The 20,141-nt window shown below is 38.5% G+C and overlaps 2 protein-coding genes across 3 annotated transcripts in view; one reads left to right on the forward strand and one right to left on the reverse strand.

Annotated features, from left to right (window-relative positions):
* Nucleotides 1-6,038: 6,038 nt before the first annotated feature.
* On the forward strand, nt 6,039-12,522 carry LOC110549446 (acrosomal protein SP-10-like). The gene is made up of 4 exons (XM_021638639.2): nt 6,039-6,087; nt 8,225-8,650; nt 10,416-10,535; nt 12,395-12,522. Exons 1-4 carry the CDS (start codon nt 6,039-6,041, stop codon nt 12,517-12,519), a joined length of 720 nt encoding a protein of 239 aa, XP_021494314.1. The 3' UTR covers nt 12,520-12,522.
* A 6,265-nt stretch (nt 12,523-18,787) lies between these two features.
* Nucleotides 18,788-20,141, reverse strand: part of Chek1 (checkpoint kinase 1) — a 28,189-nt gene continuing 26,835 nt past the window's right edge. For both annotated transcript variants that reach the window (XM_021638632.2, XM_060371648.1), the window contains one exon: nt 18,788-19,797. In XM_021638632.2, the coding sequence (XP_021494307.1) occupies nt 19,702-19,797 (96 nt within the window). In that variant the 3' untranslated portion in view covers nt 18,788-19,701. The remainder of the gene's footprint in view (nt 19,798-20,141) is intronic.

Raw genomic sequence — 20,141 nt, forward strand, 5'->3', positions numbered from 1 at the left:
CAGATACATACTAGGGGAGACTAGTAGGGGGGATCTTGCCAGATGGACTCAACAGAATTCTTGTAGATGACAGGCTAGGATAGTAAGAGGGATTTTTTTATAGATTGACTTAGCAGGATTCTTGTTCAATGTGGATTTTACAATAACAAAGAGGAAGTCCAAGGTCAGGATTGAGATGAAGAGTCAGAGAAGCATGATCAAACTTAGGCCAAGAGTTTGAGGATTAAGGTCCCTAGGCAGAGGGAACACTGAACACGGGAGACTATCATTTTGGCCTTAGGTATTAGATTACACACTCGAAATCTTCTCCAAATTTTTATGTGTCTTTTTGGAAAGCTAAGAACTGCAACTTCTAACTAGGCTAATGAAAATGATTAGATTTCAATTATCTGTAATGTAGCAATGAAGGTTATCTTTGTGCTGTTTCTCATGATGCACATGTTTAGAAAACTAGCAAGTGAGCTTTTGGGGATTTTGTTTTGTTTTTAGCAAATATCTCAAGATCTGGATGCTGCCTATGATATTAAGAGAAAAGGTACAGAAGAGTCACATTTTCAAGATCTTTGTATTGCTACACTGATTTTGTCTGAGAGGAGGATTAAACACATGTGCAGGTCAGAGGACAACTTTGGGGAATTAGATCTCTCCATCGTATAGGTCCCAGGGCTTAAATGCAGGTACTGGCAGTAAGTGCCTTTTACCCACTGAGCTATCTAACCAGCCCAAAAGCCATGGGTTTGCCAATATCAAACTGGCTGATCCTATGTCCTGTGTAGATCCTTATTAATACATTTTATTCATAAGCAAAATACTTTTTCCTAAAAACATTACTGTATTGTTTACTTAATTAACTTTAGACTTACTGTTACACTTTCCACACTTTTAAAGAGATTCTCAATACAAATGTCCACATTTCCATTTTCTTTCCCACTTTATACCCTCAAGAAAGCAGGGATTTAAGTCCTACAGTTGCGTGGACTTGAATTCTGACAACCTGTCTGAGAACGGAAGCAGGTTTCTCCCCAGTTTTCTAAGTAAGAACACAGCTCTGACATCTTTATTTTGACTTCACGGTCAGTAAGCAGACAATCCAGCCTGCTGACCTGCAGGGCCTGTAAGATAACTGGACATTATTTGAAGTAGCTAAGATGGTGATCCTTGTCAAAGTAATAAAAGGCTTAGCCCTGTGGATATCATGTCTAAGGCTTCACTGCCACCTGGTGACTGTGAACAAGAAGAAGGGGAAGGACCAAAGAATTTCATACACTTGTTTTCAGACATTCAGGATTTTGACACAGTGTCAGCAATTGCCTGTCTTCAGACTTGCTACCTGAGAAAACAAACCCTATTCTTTAAGCACGCTGGTATTCCTCTCAATATACAAAACCATCTGTTTTCAGACTTTGTTTTTCTGAAAAGATCACAATTCTTTTCTCTAATTAAGCTGACAAAAGAAATTTGGGTTAAAAATTTCCCCAAAATTTTCTAAATGCCATTACCCACATATTGAAGGCCAGCTTTGACAACAACGGGGGTAATTGATGTATGGTGTAGAGCAGGCTGCTGGCTGGTGACCCAACAGACTTTCTCTGAAGACAACTTTCAGGTCGGAATTGATTGTCATGGATAGTGGCTTCCACTGATAGTAGCAAACTAAGGGGCCAGAATTAAATTGCTGGTGTTGGCCAGGGCTGGTAGCTCTCTGGTATGGGCAAACACCTATTAACAGTAAGTGTGAGTGACCACTGGCTCTAGCATGGGCTTTGTACTAGTACTGGCAAAGCATCTAAAATGGATAGAAGAGAAAAAAAAATCACACACACTCACAGGAGGATGTAACAAACTCCAGAGAATGACTTCCATCCCAACCTTACACACATACATAAACATACACACATCTTGGTGGATGGAACAAACTCCGAAGAGAGTTCCAACCCATGTTTTTATTATTTTATTATATGCCATTGTACATACACACACACACACACACACACACACACACACACATATATACACACACTTCATGCTTGGAACCCCAAAGAGCAAGTTCCAAGCCAAGTTTTTATTATTTTTCCCAAAGTTTATATATCCCAGGAAAATCTTTCAAGCAGCACAAAAATCACAATGTGATTACATTCTATTTTTCTTTAAGGATTACAATGAGTATACATAAGAAAAATATGTTCTCCAATAGCCTCACAAGATCAAGTGTTTTAGGTATTGTGAGTGAAAAATAATGCCCAAGAACATATTTGTAAATAAGCAACTTGTTATATATTAACAGAGTAGAGCAAGCAAGGTAATTTCTTAGCCAGCAGGATGCAATTTGCAGTTACAAAAGAAAGAATCAATTATCTTAAAAGGTAATCCTATAAAAATCTTAAAAGAATCACAAACTTAAACTTTTATGTAAAAACAATCATCCAGAACCTGGAGAGATGACTCAGCTGTTAAGATCAGTGGCTGCTCTTCCAGAGGTCTTGAGTTCAGCAACCACATTGGTGGCTTACAACTATCTATAATGTGATCCGATGTTCTCTTCTGGCATGCAGGTGTACATGCAGATAGAGCACTCATATATATTAAATAAATAAATCTTTATTTTTTTTAAAAAAATCCATCCATTTCTAGTTTAAATCTTTAAGGTGTGCATCTACTCATTAATAATTTTTATTAAACCATATAAGGAAGCTGCAGGCAAAAACAAGAATAAGGAAATTGTCATTTCAGTCACTGGCCCAGCTTGAGAATGTCATGTCAGCAAGTGCTATTCTGGGCTATTGTCTTTCAACAACCTCAAAAAGTCCCTGGCTTTACTATTACTAAGAGTATACTTTTCTGAACTTTAAATTGTTCTCTAAAATTTTCTACATCACAGCCAATAGCAAAAACATCTTTACCTAACCTTGCTAGACAATCTATTTTTCCCCTAAGATTTTCTACCTCAGAGCCACTAGCAAAAATAAAACCTTGCTAAGCAATACTTTTCCAAATTCTTTCTAAGGGTAGTAACCGTTGCTAACAATCTACATCTGAAGGTTCCTTTTAAGGGTGGTGGTATATTATTAATCTGCTCCAGCAGCAATGCCTCAAAGAGATCAAGCATTTTTATTGTGACTGCCAGTGATACTGCCCAGTGAGGGGCAGCCCCCTTACAGTTCTCACAGAACTAATGTAAGGGATGTGGTGACCACAAGGCAACAAGCAGAGCTATGCTCCGTAACAGCATGAAGTCATCAGGGCACACAGTCCTCTGGGCTCTGCCTCCTAATGCAAACCCACCATGGATATACTAACTGTACTAACTGGTGGGACCACATTTCATGAGTTCTAGAGCTGTTCTGCTGTTCCTCCTGGAGGGCTCCTGACACCCATCTATTACTTTATTTCTAATCTTTTCTGTAAATATTCCAGAACCTCTTTATCTCATCTAGTTAGAAACACTAACAATAAGTATTTGAAGATCTTTTTACCTGTTTGTGATACTGATTTTGCATGTTTCAGATTCTTTTGTGTTGGATACTTCCTAACTGTATAGTGATTCTCAGCAGTGTGTTCACATTAGACACTTTCTCTGAATAGCCATGGGGGGTAGGATGGTGTGGGGTAGGGGCCAACCTTCACATTAGGCTAACAAGCACAACAAGCTAATAACTCACTCTGGATTTAATCAAATATCAAATTCTACAGGATTTTTCTCTAGAACCACCCAATTTCTCAAAAGATGCATGTTGGTAGAGCCAGGCCACTAGTATTCATAAAGATAGGAAAACTGAAAATCTACCAATTCAGTATTAAAACATATGCAACCCTACAGGTGTTAGTATGATAGCTCATATTAGTCCTAATGCTATACATAGTGGTCCCTCCACTAGACCCTTCACCATATTGTATAACTCTCTTCTAAGGGCTATGGGATCAGCTCATTAGCTAGATGCATGAAATCAGAATACCTAAGACAACTGAGTCTGAAATAGGTGGGCTGAGAAGCCACTTTCCTACATACTTTTAAGCACTGTTTTCGTTTGCAGCAACCCACACTTTCTAATTAGCTATAGGGTACATCTGCCTGTTTTGTCACTAATTCCTAAAAACAGAGATTTACCTTCTAAATGCTAGATCAGTTAGCTCTCACTCCTTTCAAGTGTCACACTGTAGAGTTGAGGAGCTTGAGGCACAGTAGGTAGACTGATTACTTATTTAGCATGCTCAAGGCTCTGGGCTTACCTCGAGACCAGAAAAAAAAAAAAAACAAAAAACAATGAATAAATGTAGCTTCACAACACTAATAAATGTATATCCAATTGGTTCTACCCTTCCTAAGGTTGATATTATATTAATAAATCCCCATAAATGCATCATTTATTTGTTTCTCCTTCAAGACTATTGCAAGCTTTGGTCAGATCAACTAGTGAGAAGCATCAGATTCCCTTTAAACCATCAAGGACTCCAGTGTCCTGTGTCCAAAGCATTCCTGGCAGCAACAACAAATATTAAGTAAATAGATAGATAGATAGATAGATAGATGTTCTGATAAGAAAAAAAAACTATTCTTTTCAAGGCAAAGGAGAAAGATGGGGACCATGAATGGCACTGGTGAAAAAAAAAGGGGGGGACTGCAAACTATCATGTGTGAAATGAGGGAGAAGATAGGGTGGCACCCAGGCTTGTGTATCTGAGTTAGTGACAGGGCCAGTAACTGATTGAACAGAGTCAGAATATCAGTGGCAATTCAATATCAGGATGTTGAGTTTTAGAGTCCAGTCTGAAGTTCAAAAATCCTAATTTGGACTTCTAATTCAAGCAAGGTAGAATATGTTAAGCCTAAATGACCATTCACCTCAGGTCTCTATAGTTTACTACTTCTATATAGTTAAAAAAAAAAAAAAAAAAAAAAAAGACAGATGAGATACAACGTGCCTCCTTGGCTTACCTTAGAAATGGTAACCCCAGAATGATCATTTCCTTCAGATGATAAAAGTTATAAGCTAGCAGAGGAAGATCCAGAAAAGATAAGTTATCCATTCCTTCCCTCGGGAAATTTACTATGTACCTATTACATAGCAAGCTTGCTGCCAGGTACTAGGACTACAATGGTGAAGACAGACAAGGTCCCCACTTTACAAGGGCTTAAAAGTTTGATGGGGGAAATTTATATAATCATAACCTAAGTTTAGGTCCAATACTCAGTAAAACATGGAACAAAGTGGTTCCAAAAAGTGGGACAGAAAAGAACATGAGATGGTGGCTAGATGATCTTTGCCACCCTGAGTTGTAGCTTTATTGCAGACAGATAGCTCACCTCATCTACTCAGTTTGGCTAGCTTCTGGATAAAATCACAGGTCAAGGTACTTAACTGTCCCTTGAATAGAAAATTTAAAAAGCAAAAGTTGGGGCACGCAGTGGTCAGAAGCTGGAAACCATTATTACCCTTAAGTTGAAGTAGGAAGGGAGAACACATTCCTATAGCCTAGTCAAAGTTGGGGTCATTGGAGAAAGGACCCCCAAAAGGTAAAGTATAAAGACTCAGCCTGTAGCAACTATGGTACCTTCTGCCCTCCAATCTTATGACTAACTGCAGTCTGAAGGAAAACCCACTCAGTACTCAGCTAACCTCAGCAGAGATCAGTCTTCCAGAGTACAGACCAGAACTATGAAATGCTTAGAGTCAAACAGAAAGTAAGCAGGTTAGTAGAGTTCACTGCTGACAACCCTCTAAGAAAAAGTGCTATCTTTTACACTTCACTAAAAGAACATGTGTGTTCTGATAACATTTTTTTGTTTGTTTTGGAAGCTACTCCTAATACACTATTCTACACACAGAAAATACTAATGAGTCTTCACTAGTGGCATTGCCATGGGTTACAGGCTAGCCTGCCTGAACAGGACATAACAGACACAACCCATTGTGAGAACACATGGGTTATTTCTCAAGTTCTAGAATTCCCAGAGGTTCTGACTCAACACTGGGAGTGTATGCTCAGTTTGTTCTCAGCTCTGGAGTGTGCCCACCAGAAATCTCTTTTCCCAAATCAGAATGAAGGAGTTAATCTTACTGAGTCTTTATGTGCTCGGATCAGCCAGAGGTAAGTAAGTCTTCTCTTTAAAAAGAAACACTAGGTGGACACCAGAGGGGGCTTCTTTTAAAGTATTTCTGCCCCCTTGAAGACAAGTTTTAGTTACCCAAACCAACCTGACTTAGAATCAAGAGTTAACTAAGCAAGAACAGCTCTGAGAACTGCTATACCAACTGATTTCTTCTGGTTATGGATGCACAAGTTGAACGGCCCACCGGCCTAACATGCTCCTACTTCTTTCAACATTTGTGACTGGGAAGAAAGCACTTTACCAATACCACTCAAATACCATCTGGCAACTTCTGTAGGTTAATTTTGTGCTGTCAGCTTCTAATTTAACATTCTCTGTACCCAAGGACTAAAGTTTTCTAACTGTTGAGTCAAATTCATCCCCATCACCAACAGCAAAAAAGAACTAAATCTCAATTTAGGCTGGAGTTACTCGGTATGGATAGCTGCCTAGGACAGCTTGTGGCACCTATAACTGCAGCGCTCCCAAGGCAAAAGCAGAACTTCTATAACTTGAAGGCAGCCTGGATCTCACAACCAGACCCTGATGAGAGGGAAGAGAATTATTTGTCTACTCTATCCCTGTCTCTAGTCTTACCTTTTACCCATAAAGGAACTGAAGGAAGGGTTGGTGGCTGACCTCTGATGACATGAATGACGGGTCTTTGATTTTTGATTCTGCCTTTCTCAGGTAGGGACATTCATTTCCATTTCTGTGCTTTTCAAGCTTAAGTGAAAAGATCCTACATGTAATTCTTGTATCTTTAAGTCTTAGCAGTGATCTCTGAACTTTTATTTACTTGTTTTTCCTGGTGTCCTGGAGTCTTTAGATGACACTCCACAACATCTGAATGACCTTTTTTAATTTTTTTTACATTAATTACATTTTATTCACTTTGTATCCCAGCTGTAGTCCCCTCCCTCATTTCTTCCCATGTCCCTCTCCAAATCCACTGATAGGGGAAGTCCTCCTCCCCTTCCATTTGAACCTAGCTTATCAGGTTTCATCAGGACTGGCTGCAATGTCCTTCTCTGTGGCCTGGCAAGGCTGCTGCTCCATCGGGGTAGGGGGAGGAGGTCAAAGAGCCAGCCACTGAAATGTCAGAGATAGTCCCTGCTACCCTTACTAGGGAACCCACTTCGATACTGAGCTGCCATGGGCTACATCTGAACAGGGGTTCTAGGTTATATCCATGAATGGTCCTTAGTTGGAGCATCAGTCTCAGAAAAGACAGCTGGGCCCAGATTATTTTGGTTCTGTTGCTCTCCTAGTGGCGCATCTATCCTCTACAGGTCTACTTAACTCCCCTTCTTTCATGATTCCCTGCACTCTGCCCAAAGTTTGGCCATGAGTCTCAGCATCTGCTTTTATATACTGCTGGGTGGTCTTTCGGACGCCCTCTGTGGTAGGCTCCTGTCCTGTTTCCTCCTCCTTTCACTGTCCATCCCATTTGTCTGAGTTAGGATCATCTTAATCATGGTCCTCCTTCTTGCTTAGCTTCTTTAGTTGTACAGATTTTAGTATGTTTATCCTATATTATAGATCTAGTATCCACTTATAAGTGAGTATATACCATGTGTGTCTTTCTGCTTCTGGGATACCTCATTCAGGATGGTATTTTCTAGTCCCGTCCATTTGCCTGAAAATTTCATGATTTCCTTGTTTTAATTGCTGAGTAGTATTACATTGTGTAAATGTACCACAATTTCCATATCCATTCCTCAACTGAGGGACATCTGGGTTGTTTCCACGTTCTGGCTATTACAAATAAAGCTGCTACAAACATGGTTGAACAAAGGTCTTTGTTGTGTACTTGAGCATATTTTAGATACATGCCTAGGAGTGTTATAGCTGGATCTTGAGGTAGCACTATTCCTAATTGTCTGAGAAAGAGCGCCAGATTGATTTCCAAAGTGGTTGTACAAGTTTACATTCCTAACAGCAATGGAGGAGGGTTCCCTTTCTCCACATCCTTTCCAGCATATATTGTCACTTAAGTTTTTTATCTTAGCCACATCTGAATGACCTTTAAGTGTCTCATAGAGACCTACCAGGACACCTAACATTCCCACTTGTCTGGGTCCACAGATCAGTCTTGATCCCATCTTTCATTGTTCTTCTATTTCTCTATCCTAGGAGTACCACCAGGTCAGCCTGATGAGCTTCTTGACTCTACAGACAAGCAAGCTTCTGTTCAGCAACTTTCAAGTGAGTATTTCTCATTTGCAAACCCTTCAGATGTCGAGGCTTTATATGAAACTCCTTCAGGTGAGAAAACCCTAAATGATCACAGTTCAAGTGAACATGAATCAAGTGAGCATGCTACAGGTGAACACTCTTCAGAACAGTCTTCAGGTGAGCACATCACGGGTGAGCACACTTCAAGCGAGCACACTTCAAATGAACAGTCTCCAGGCGATTCAAATGACGTGACCTCAGAAGCAGCTGCAAGTGACATTTCAAATGAAAAGGCCGAGGAAGCAGGCGAGGCTTCTGGCGAAGTGTCTTCAGCTGAGAAGGCAAATGATGGTATGAGTACGGCATTTCCAAGCACATCTTCAGGTAAGCCACAATGGAAGGGTATTATTCTTTGATTAGAGGTTGAGGCCAAACTGGGCTACAAAATTCAGCAAAAGCCTCGACAACTGAGCAATACCCTGTTTTCAGTAGGGAAGAGAGAAGAAGAAAGGGGGGAAGGGAAACGGAAGAAAAGAGGTGAAGGGAGAAGGAAAAGGGGAAAAACACATCAGGAACTAAATTTTAGGGAAACAGTGAAAAAGAATCATTAACATGTCATAAAAGGTTCAGCCTTATGCTGGTGGTGCATGCCTTTAGTCCCAACACTTGGGAGGCAGAGGCAGACGGATCTCAATGAGTTCAAGGCCAGATTGGTCTACAGAGCCAGTTTCGGAAACTTCTCAAAAAAAAAACAAAGCCATATATGCGTAAGACCCTGTTTCTTCACAATATCAGAAAGGATTTTTCAGGTTTCATGTGGCCCTAAATGTAACTCAATTTGGAGAACCCTCTTAAGAAAAACAACACTAATACAAAATGCTACTAGACTCTCCAACTCCATTGTTCAGAAGAACTTATGAAAAGTTAGCAAGAGGACTAAGTGGTGACAACTGAAGCTGAACTTGACAATCTGAGTTCAAAACCTGGCATCCATGGAAGAAGGAAACTGACTCCCTCAAATTGTTCTGACTTTTATACATGACCCATTGACTGTGAAAGATAAGAAAAGTCTAAAGTTTCATGTCTCTAATTACTATCAGATAAAAATATTTCATTTCACCCAATTATGTTAATTATTCTAAATTTTTAGATAAGTAAGGTGAAACTCTTATCCCAAGTGTCAAATTTCTACATAGTAGTAAATTAAACTTAGATCTGGCTAAAGCTATGCTTCTTGCTAGAGGATTAGAACTAGAGATAAGGCTACAGAAGCATTTCAGAATTTTTGTCACTGATCTTCAAAGTAAGTGAAAATGGAAACTGTGCCTGATGGCTCATGCCTGTTATTTCAGTACTTGAGAAGCTGAAGCAGAACTGGTATGACTCTGAGGCCAGACTGGGCTAAATACTCAACCCCTATCTCAAACACACTCTGCCTCTCACACACACCCAAACACAGAAAGAAACAAAAGAAGGAAGGGAGGGAGGGGAATATGGAAAAGAGAGGGAGAGAGAGAAAAGGCAGGAACAGACGAAGGGAGGGAAGGAAAAAGGGGAGAGAAGAAAAATGCATTCTTTACAGTGCTGGCAGCATTCTAGCCTTCAAGTATTGCTTACTTACTAGTTAAATTGACCCCAAGTGTTTCTGTCTTGGGGTATGAGAGTATGACAGAGGTTTAGTTACATAACAGTTTTCTCCTATGAAGTAAAACATGACAGGACCTTTACTTAAAAATTAAAAAAAAAAAAAAAGAAACAAACAGTGGGATATAGAGATTAGAGTAAAAGTCACTCATAAATTTAGTATTCATCATCAAGAAAGGTTACAAAGACGAGAGAAGGCATTTTCTCTGATTCAGAAAAGAGAATATGGTAGTTTAGACTTGTAATCCCATCACTGGGCAATGAAGCAAGGCCTTGTCTTCAATAATGAAAAGGGGAAGGACGAGTTAAGACAAGGAGAGGGTCTGAGGTTGTACCTCAGTGGCAGAAAACTTGCTTAACATACCTAAGGCCCTAGAGGTTCAATCCCCAGTATTGCCAGAACTAAGAAATGTGTTGTAGGTGGTCTACTATTTTTAAAACCCCCACTCCCCAAATGACTTAACCAGGTGTCAGGAAATTTAATCAGGCTTTTTTCAAATTTCAGGCGTAGTAATAAATTGCCACACATGTGCTTACATGAATGATGATGGAAAATGTCTTCGTGGAGAAGGAATATGCACCACTCAAAATTCCCAGCAGTGCATGTTAAAGAAGATCTTTGAAGGTAATAACTTTCTGAGAAGTAGGAACTTGCCAGAGCACATCAATCATCTCTTAAATAAATATGGGGGTGGGGGAACAATAGGAATCAATGAACTTGGGGATTCAGATGAACTTCATTTCTTCAAACATTAAGCAGAATTCTAGGTACTGACAAGCCCAAGGCTCTTTAGGGAGGAAAAAGAAAATTGAAAAGAGGCTTTCTTGAGGATTAAGAAACCTTTAAGTTGTTCCTAATATACTGACTATACACTGACTCAAGTGTCTAGTGTGTTTTTTATTAAATCTTCCTAGGACACAGCACAAGGTATAACAAATGGTAGGCATTTAGTAGACACTGAATAAACTAATCAACTGTCTACAAACCTATGTGCACAGGGTAACAAGACTGAGTGGATATTCTCAGATCTCTCAACCCCTACACACTTAATATTCATCTCCAAAACAAGAGGTTTTCGTTACTTTCATCCCATGAACCATACTGCCCGTCTCTGGTCTGTCCAACACCTAGATAGAAATGTTTCCCCTACACTTCTTATAACTGTGAATTTAACCATCATTGAATAAACATCAACAATACATACCACAAGCCTTAAAGAAAAGATGCATCAAGTATAGACTCTACAGAAAGACTGCAGTCTAACAGAAGAAATACTGCAGAAAAAAAAAAAAGTGGCAAGGTAATACGTGTCTTTTCTCAGTACTTGGGAGGCTGAGAAGAGGTGGCAAAGCACATGAGTGCTGAAAGCTCATAGGAAAGCAGGTAAATCTGGAGAAGAGAGGAGAGTATATACAGAAAGAACATGTACAGTACAGTAGTACCTAGTTTAGGCTATACATAGAATCATCTGAGCAGCTTTTAAAAATCCTAATGCTTAGGACTGGCAAAATGGCTCAGTGAGGTAAGGTACCTGCCTACCAACACTAATGACCTAAGAGCGTAGGAACCCACGTGATAGAAAAAGAGGACTAATTCTTACGGATCAACTTTTACAAGTTGTCCTCTGGCCTTCATATACACGTGGCCACATACACACAAAATAAATGTTAAAAAGACTAAAAACATATGCTCAGGTTGCACCAATAAAATGCCAGAAATACAGAGAACTACTGATCCATTCTGCAGAGACATGCCAAAAACAAACACAAAAGCCAAAGTCAGAAATATACAACGTCAACAGTAAAGCCAGCCAACTTTTCTGGGGTTTGGCAAGTAGAGGAATAAGGAAATAAATAAATGTTTGGCCAAAATGAAGTCATCCAAGATTCAATGGCAGAGTAAGGTCAATCAAAAAAGCAAGTAGATACAGGGAGAATAATAGAGTTACATTTAGGACAGTAAATTTTCATTGTTGGCATATCTGCATGGAGATGATCATCACTTAAGTGGAAAGGGAATTTACTTGACTTAGGTCAGTATAGGTAACTGAACTCAGAAATAGAAAAATCAGAGAAAACCTTGAAAGAAGAGTATTAAGAACTAGTAAACAGTATCAAGTTCATGCAGGAAGGGAAAAAAAAAACACAGAGAAAAGGCTATGGAATTTTATTAAGAGAATTTTTCATCTTTGAGAGAAAAGTAAGCTAGCCAGATCATTAGAGATTTGTAGGGAAGGATAATGGAGAGAGAGTAGCATGGTCAAAAGAAAGCAAGATTGGTGAAATTTTACCATGAGAGGAAAAAAACTAAAGACCTAAACAACATAAATGGGTAACTGGTAAAGAAAGCAGACAAAAGGAAGGGGAGAGAAAAACATCCACACAGAGGTCCTAGTCATCCCTGCACGGGAACACTAGAAACCATGGATAAAGGATAAGGTTGAGAGAAGCTTTCTGCTAATGACAGTCTCTTTCCCCTTTAAGGTGGAAAACTCCAGTTCATGGTTCAAGGCTGTGAGAACATGTGCCCATCTATGAACCTCTTCTCTCATGGAACAAGAATGCAAATTATGTGCTGTCGGAATGAACCTCTCTGCAACAAGATCTAGAAGCCTGTGCCCTACATCTTACTCTGAGTCAGGCAGCTTCACTACTCTATTTTGCTCAATTTATATTCAGTTTCAACAACTAATCACATTGGCCTCTGCCTGGTCATCTGACAAGAAGCTAAATCCTTATCTTTCTTAATTCCTTATTGCCTATGCCCTTTGCCTTACTTGCTCCCATCCTTTCCCAGATTTTCTTTTTTTTGCAATACATTTCTATTAAAGAACACAGGCTTTAGTCAGACTGTTTTTCATCAGTCCAGTTGCAAAGTGATTGTTTCTCTCCATGACCAAATAAAGTGGACGTTTTGTATAATCATTTGTGACAGTTGAAGAGGTCTCTCTCCTAGATTGGATACAACAGAGAATACAAAGTACACAATAATCTCTTGTTGATCATAAACACTGTAAATTGTCTTCCACACCCTTCTACTTGTACAACACAACTCAGTGCTTTTGTTTTTGAGCTTCTCAGTCTTCAACAGTCCACTATTCACATAATAGGAACAAAATACTCCTTTCCATTTAAGCAATCCAAAATCCTTAAGTCATTTTCAGAGGATCATCTATTTAGCTATAGAGGATCTGGTGAAATATCAAACAGTCCTTCACCTCAAGGTGATTCCACATGTATGGTTGCTCTATATTCTCAGGAAAGAGCCAGAAGTGTAGTTAGGAAAGACAGCATCACCCTTACTCTACAAAAAAGGAAATTCAACACACATGATTTCTTTATTTATATCCCATATTATTACAAATTGGCAAAGGTTACAGAGCTATTGAAAAACCAAATATGCATGACCTCAAAGTGAGTCTTCACATGAAACATCATAGAGGCAGGGTGTTTTCTTTCAAGACCAAAAATCCACCCACCTCTTCTTACACAAGACCACCTCCTTTCAGCCATCACTTCCACATGTTTGATCAAGATCATATTCAAGATGAGCTCAAGATCAGCTACTGGTCTTAATACAAGTTGCAAAGGACTAGGCTTTAATTTCAATAAGATAATTTACCACATTTTAAATCTTAAAGCTTTGGTATGACTAATGCTTTTTTGAACATTGTAATCCAGCCTAGCCTAGAACTCACTATATAGGTCCAGGTTGGCCTTAAATTTGCAGCAATTCTTCTGGCTTAGCCCCCCTTTGCTGGGATCATAGGTATGAGCTACCATGCATAAGAACTCCTGTATAACAAAACATGGGGGCACAGGCCTTTAATCCCAGCACTTGGGAGACAAAGGCAGGCAGATCTCTGAGTTTGAGATCAGCCTGGTCTACAAAGCAAGTTCCAGGAGAGCCAAGGCTACACACAGAGAAAACGTATCTCAAGAAAATTAAAAGCCTCCTGTACATCATAGAACAGTGTCAGTTACAAAACATGCAAATACAGATGTGCCCGAGTGTACACAAATACAAGCATGCACACATACACACACACACACTCAAGAATGTACACATATACACCCAGATGGCCCTTCTCAAAAACCATCTGAGTAACAGGTTCCATTGACAACAAATTTGGGCTGAAAAGAAATAGAACTCATCTTCAAATTTCCAAATGAAACTATTTTAAACATATAATCCTACCTTTAAATCAAATGGAATTAAAAATTATCACCCAAAACTAAAATCTCAAATTCTCAATTTGCAATATGGGTTAAGCAGAAGCAAGTAGAAAAATACCTGTTAATAGTACTAATACAACTAGTTTTTTTAAGAGGACGGGATAAAGATTAGCTATAGGCATTGGGAAAATAAAACTCAAATGTTATTAAAAGCTAAGAGTAAGAGAGTTCTGGCTTTCACCTCTGAGAAAATAACCTACCACAATTATATGCACTATATATTCAATCAAAAAAAAGTTTCAAAATTTAGAGAAGTCACTGCAATCAAAAACAGAACTGAGAGAGATTTTTGGGCTTCTGCCTGGTTAACTTTCGACCCATGCATTACAGGATGGCGAAACCCCACAATGTCACTGGTCAGAGGCTTCAAGGAATATTGACTAGGGCTAGCCTAGGGCTTGGCCAAGGAGCTATAAAATTGGGGAGGAGAACTGGGGGAGAAAAGAACAGGAGATAAATACAACTGAGGATCAACTCTGACCAACTTCCTGCCTGACCTTCTGAATTTCAAGAAGCCCAATAACAGTAGTATCTGAAAGCTAAAAACAGAGCTGAGAAGTTTGCTGTGTAGTACAAGTCCTCCATGATACTGTCCCACTAAAGTAAAAACCAGAACTCTTCACAGGGACGCTGGAGTCCTGAATCTCTAAAATTCACTACATAAAGGCAAGGAACTATATAACCAGCCAGGGGTGGAAAAGACAATGACCAACAGACAAATTCACAAAATAAACAGCAAAGTACAATAAATGGAAAAAATATCACAAGATGATTTTAACAGGGTTATTGGAGGCAACATTAGACATTAGTCAATGTGAAGACAGTAAGTAACCAAGTAGAAGAAAGGAACAAATCCTCAATGATTAATAACTACTACCAAATATTTTAGCATTTAAGTAGGAGCTAGAATTTGACCATACTGGATAAAGAATAAACTTACAGATCCACAGCAAGATAAAAAAAAAAATCTAAAGGCAGACATATTCAAACTACTTAAAAAGAGAATAAAATACAAATGTTAGCATTACTGACTTTTGCTCTAAGCAAGTCATATTTAGGAGCAAAAGCCCAGTTGTCAATACCTGCAGTCAAACTCCAGGAACACCTTATTTTTGCAACTTTCTATCCCTTTGAGGGACTGCTGACTGACAAGTCTATTTCTCAGAACTTAAGAGTTCACCTAGAGGCAAACAAAACTACTGAAATCTCATGTTGGGAAAAACCAGGGGAAGCAAGCTGCAGAGAAACTAAAAAACAGAGGGACTACCTGAACATGAGGTTATGGCGTGAAGAATGCAACAGAATATGAAAACACCATCCAGGAATGATAGAAAGAAATGCTTCTAATCTTAATACTTGAAGATGAAGGCAAGCCAACTAGGAACTCTAGGCCAACACAGGCCGTAAGAGAAGCTTTCTTTGGAGCCAAGTGAAATGTTTGCCCCTCAAGCATGAGGACCTGAAATCAATACCCATCACCCATGAAAAAAATGCCTGTGTGTGTTTGTACTTCTCACATGAACATACACAAGTGTGCATACACATATGAACACATTAAAAAAGAAAAATAAATAGTAAGCAAAACAAGCAGCTATATACAGAGAGGAACTGAGAAAAGAACATACAAAGACAAGATAAAATGAGAGACCAGAGAACACACTAACCCTTCACACCAGCTTGGTCGCAGGCTGAAAACATGCCTTGCTATTATAATGTGGTCTGTTTTAACACACAGCAAATTTAAGAGAAGTGTTGTTTTTTTGGTTTTTTGGGGGGTTTTGCTTGTTAAACAAACAATTTTTAAAGATTTATTTTTATTATTTTGTAAGTATGTGTGTAGGTGTGTATGGAAGAGTTTGTGCACTTGAATACAAGTGTCCATGGAGTCCAGAAGAGTATGTTGGATCCCATAGAGCTAGCTATCAGTAAGTAGCTATAAGCTGTCCACTGTGAATGCTGGGAACTGGATTTCTATGTTCTGTGAGAGCAGCAAGAGACTCAACCACTAAGTCCTATCATTAAGCTTCAACTGCCAAACTTTCAACAAAATTTTAAGATGTGCAAAGAAAGAAAACTGTACTAAAACAACAGATTTTAAGTCAAGGGTCTTACGTGTGCTCAAAGAACAAACAGATTGAGTCAAAGAATTGAGAGGAATCAGAAAACAATACATAAACAAAGAGCATCAGCTACAGGCATTGACAGCAGATTTAAATTAAAAATCAGCAGTTTCTTTGGTTCTGGGAATTAAACCTAAGGCTTAAATCATGCAGGTAGGCAGGTGTTCTACCACTAGCCCACATTCCTACGCTCCATTATCAGTGCCTCTGAAAACAGGTCACTTAAAATTGCATCTAAGGAATAAGAAGGGAGAGGAGCCTGAAGTAAATAATTTAATTGACTTAAATGACACAACCAAGCAATCAGTATCGTGGGATCCCACATGTGCCAAGAGATGACAGAAACTATTTGAATAAAACTCTTCCAAATCAGGAGACAGACATGGATCTACAAACACAGGAAGTGCAATGAACTAAGAATGATAACCCACGAAAACCAGACTGAGACATTAATATGGTTCACAAGACCCAAAATATAAAGACAAAAAAGGAAATCTTGAAAGCATCAAAACAACTCACTCAGAAAGGATTCTAAATATGATTATCAATTAGCTGGGTACAGTGGTACACACTAGTGATCCTGGCACTGGGAACTGAGGCAGAAAAGGGACAGGTTTAGTGTGGGTCAGGACTGACATCAGTGAGGTCCAGGTCACTCTGGGCACATAGTGCCTTCCAGTCTCAAATAGATTTTTTTAAAAAAGATTATCAGTTAATTTTTCATCAGAAACTTTGTAGGCCAAAAGGCAATGAGGTAATAGATATACTACTGAAAGAAAAAAAAATGACTAAAGACTATCAACTAAAAAATCAGTGTCTGATAAAACAGAATTGTCCCTTGGAAATGAATGAAAAATTAACATTCACAGACAATAGGCAAGAGGAGCTAATTATAACTATTCCAGCTATGTAAGAAGTGCTAAAGATTGCCCTTCAACGTGAAATGAAAGGATACTAGAAACCAGTTAAAAAACATGATACAAAGACCTCTGAAAAGATAAAAACCCTAGCTTAAGGATATGGTTCAATAATAAAGTACTTACCTGGCTGGAATGTGGCCCTAGGTTGGATTCCCAGCAACAACAACAACAAAATGTAAGAATTATTTGAAGACCAAGTATGTGGAAGATGTAGATCAACTCTCCCACCGAGTGAAGGCAGGCATGGTGCCATATATCTGTAATCCTAGCACTTGGAAGGTGGAGGCAGGAAGATGAGTTCAAAGCAATCCATTCATACACAGAGAGTTAAAGACCTGCCTAGACTACATGAAATCCTGCTTTAAAAGATAAAACAAAACATAGTGTACATACAACATTTAAAAATGTAATTTTTGATGTTGATAAAATTACATCAGAAGGACAATGCACCTGTAAATATAGTTGTCCTGTCAAAGCCAAGTTAGGCTAGGCACCCATTATAATCCCAGCATTTGGAAGACAAAGGGGGGAGACACAGCCTGAGCTAGAGCCAGTCTGGGCTACATAATTAAATTCTGCCTCTTAAGAAAACAAAAAACAAAACAAATTAAAAAAAAACATTGCTATAAATTTTAAATAGATTGTTTTAAATAGATTTATAAGCAAAGAAAGAAAAACATAGCCACTATGACGAACTATTAAAATATTAAAAACATAATTACCACATGACATGGCAGTTCTACTTCAGGGCATACACACAAAAAAATTAAAAGCAAAGACTTGAGCAGGCATTTATATATTCATGTTCATGTTCACACCAGTATCATGTACATAGACAGAAAGTGGCAATACAAACATAAATGATCACATGAAAGAATAAACACATAAACACACACACCTGGACACACGTGCACGCGTGCACAAGACAGTATTAGTCACAAAAAAGAATGAAATTTGCTAAATGTTGTAAAATAGATAAATCCTGAAAACAGTTGTAAGAAATAAGCCGAACACAAAGAGGCAAAGATAGAATTCTACTTATATAAAGCACAGGAAAATTCAAATTCATGGATACAAAAAGCAAAATAGTGAGTAGGTACCAAGGGCTGGCAGGAAGCAAAGAGTCATGACTTGATAGATACAGGCTCTGGAGACAACACTACATATCATGAGATGAAGAAGATAATCACATAAAACCAGCTCAAGCTCCTAGAGGCAGAGGCAGGCAGATCTTTGTGACTTTGAGGTTAGCATGGTCTACAAAGCAAGTTCCAGGAAAGCCAAGGCTACACACAGAAATCCTTTCTTGAAAAACAAAACAAAACAAACGTAAAAAAAAAAAACAAAAAAAAAAACAACTATACAGCTGGAATTTTAAGTGTGATGAAAAGATCTGACTTACACTTTAGAAGGATCATTCTGACAGCTTTTCAGGAGACTGAATAAAGTAGATTCAGGTTCACGTCTGCATGTAGGAGAGGTAAGTATGCCAAAATGTGATAACCAATGTGATAACCTTTAGCCATAAAATGTTAAGTGTTCTTAGCTTCAGACTAATTAATGTTGTAATTTTATCTACAAAAAGAAATACAGGACCCCAATCATATACATTCACATTTTAATATAAATTTTATGAACAAAACAAAGTTTTAGTGAGTCTAAAAGACAAGGAACAAGAATCAGGCCTACTCCTGTGTTTTCTTACTCCCCCGCCCCCTGTTTAGCCAGTGCCGTCTAGAAACTTGGTGGCCAATAAGTTCAATGAATTAGATACTGATTTTGAAAATAGAATTTATTTCTGGAGTAGTTGAACCATAGCTGTGGGTGTAGAAAGAATTATTTAAGTGTGTAATTTTTAGAGCACAGTCACTCAAGTTTATGTTCAACCTCATGGAAGAACAACCAAAACAGCCTTTATATCTGACTGACACACCATGGGGGGAAAAACTTGCTTTCTTAATCATCATGAGTCAAACAGTTTTATATAATTGGTCAAGCCCTTGTGCAGCACATGTACCCAAACTGAAACTATAGTACATATGTTAGGATTCACTTTTTGTGGCAGGCCTCATTCATGGACCAATCAACTTTACATGGTCTTTGTTTATTCATACTTACACAATTAAATAGGCAGAGAAGAAATATGCTTGCCTGGGATAAAAAAAGTGGTTCGCTTTTGTTTGTTTTTCAAAAGTGATACTACATTAGTATAAAAGCTGGCAAACTCATATCCCAAAACCTGGTTTCTGCCAGACAGGTTTCAAATTCAAGCAATTTAAACACAGTTGGAGAAACCCCTAATGAATTTGATCCATCCTTTCCCCAAAGTATTACAATTAAGATACAGTATTATTTGTATGCAAAACATACTAAGAATTGGAAGATGTTTATGAATGAAGATAACTCTTCAAAAAACCATTGTTTGCAGTTTGCAGAATGATAATCTTCTCTAGGAAGAATAATGTCAACATAGCAGCACAATATTCACCAGGAATCTGCAGGGCTGACAGCTTCATCATGTAACAGGAAACCAAACCTTCTGGCTGCTTACAACATCACTGAGCTTCCCTTTAATCTTCAGGAAGTGTCTCTTGAACTCTAATCCATCACCCTATTTTAGGAATAATATTTTTAAAATATTAAAAAAAAAAAAAAAAAGACTGTGTCAAAAGATCATTCTCATTCCTGGTCAGTAGAAACAAACACGCTTAGATATGTTTACTTATAGTGTCTTGGGCCTCTTTTCTCCCTCCTCCCTGTTCTTCTCTGAGAATACTGGACTGCAGGAATGCACCACCAACTCCAGCTTAGTTATTCATTCCATATCAATGGAATGACTTTTTTGAACAGCTTATTATAACACGTTATGGGTTCTTTCCTTAATGCTAATTAAATGCAACCTGAGTCCAGTCCACATGTGAAGCCCAAATATTCTGGTGGATGGCTACATGAGTA

Source organism: Meriones unguiculatus, chromosome 1 (genome assembly GCF_030254825.1).
Source record: "Meriones unguiculatus strain TT.TT164.6M chromosome 1, Bangor_MerUng_6.1, whole genome shotgun sequence".
Lineage (NCBI taxonomy): Eukaryota > Metazoa > Chordata > Mammalia > Rodentia > Muridae > Meriones > Meriones unguiculatus.

Excerpts from the sequence above, each read along its gene's own strand:
- LOC110549446 (XM_021638639.2), top strand. The coding sequence starts at position 6,039 with ATGAAGGAGTTAATCTTACTGAGTCTTTATGTGCTCGGATCAGCCAGA. Across the intron at positions 8,651-10,415 it reads ATTTCCAAGCACATCTTCAG|GCGTAGTAATAAATTGCCAC; the intron begins GTAAGCCACAAT and ends TTCAAATTTCAG. Across the intron at positions 10,536-12,394 it reads GTTAAAGAAGATCTTTGAAG|GTGGAAAACTCCAGTTCATG; the intron begins GTAATAACTTTC and ends TTCCCCTTTAAG.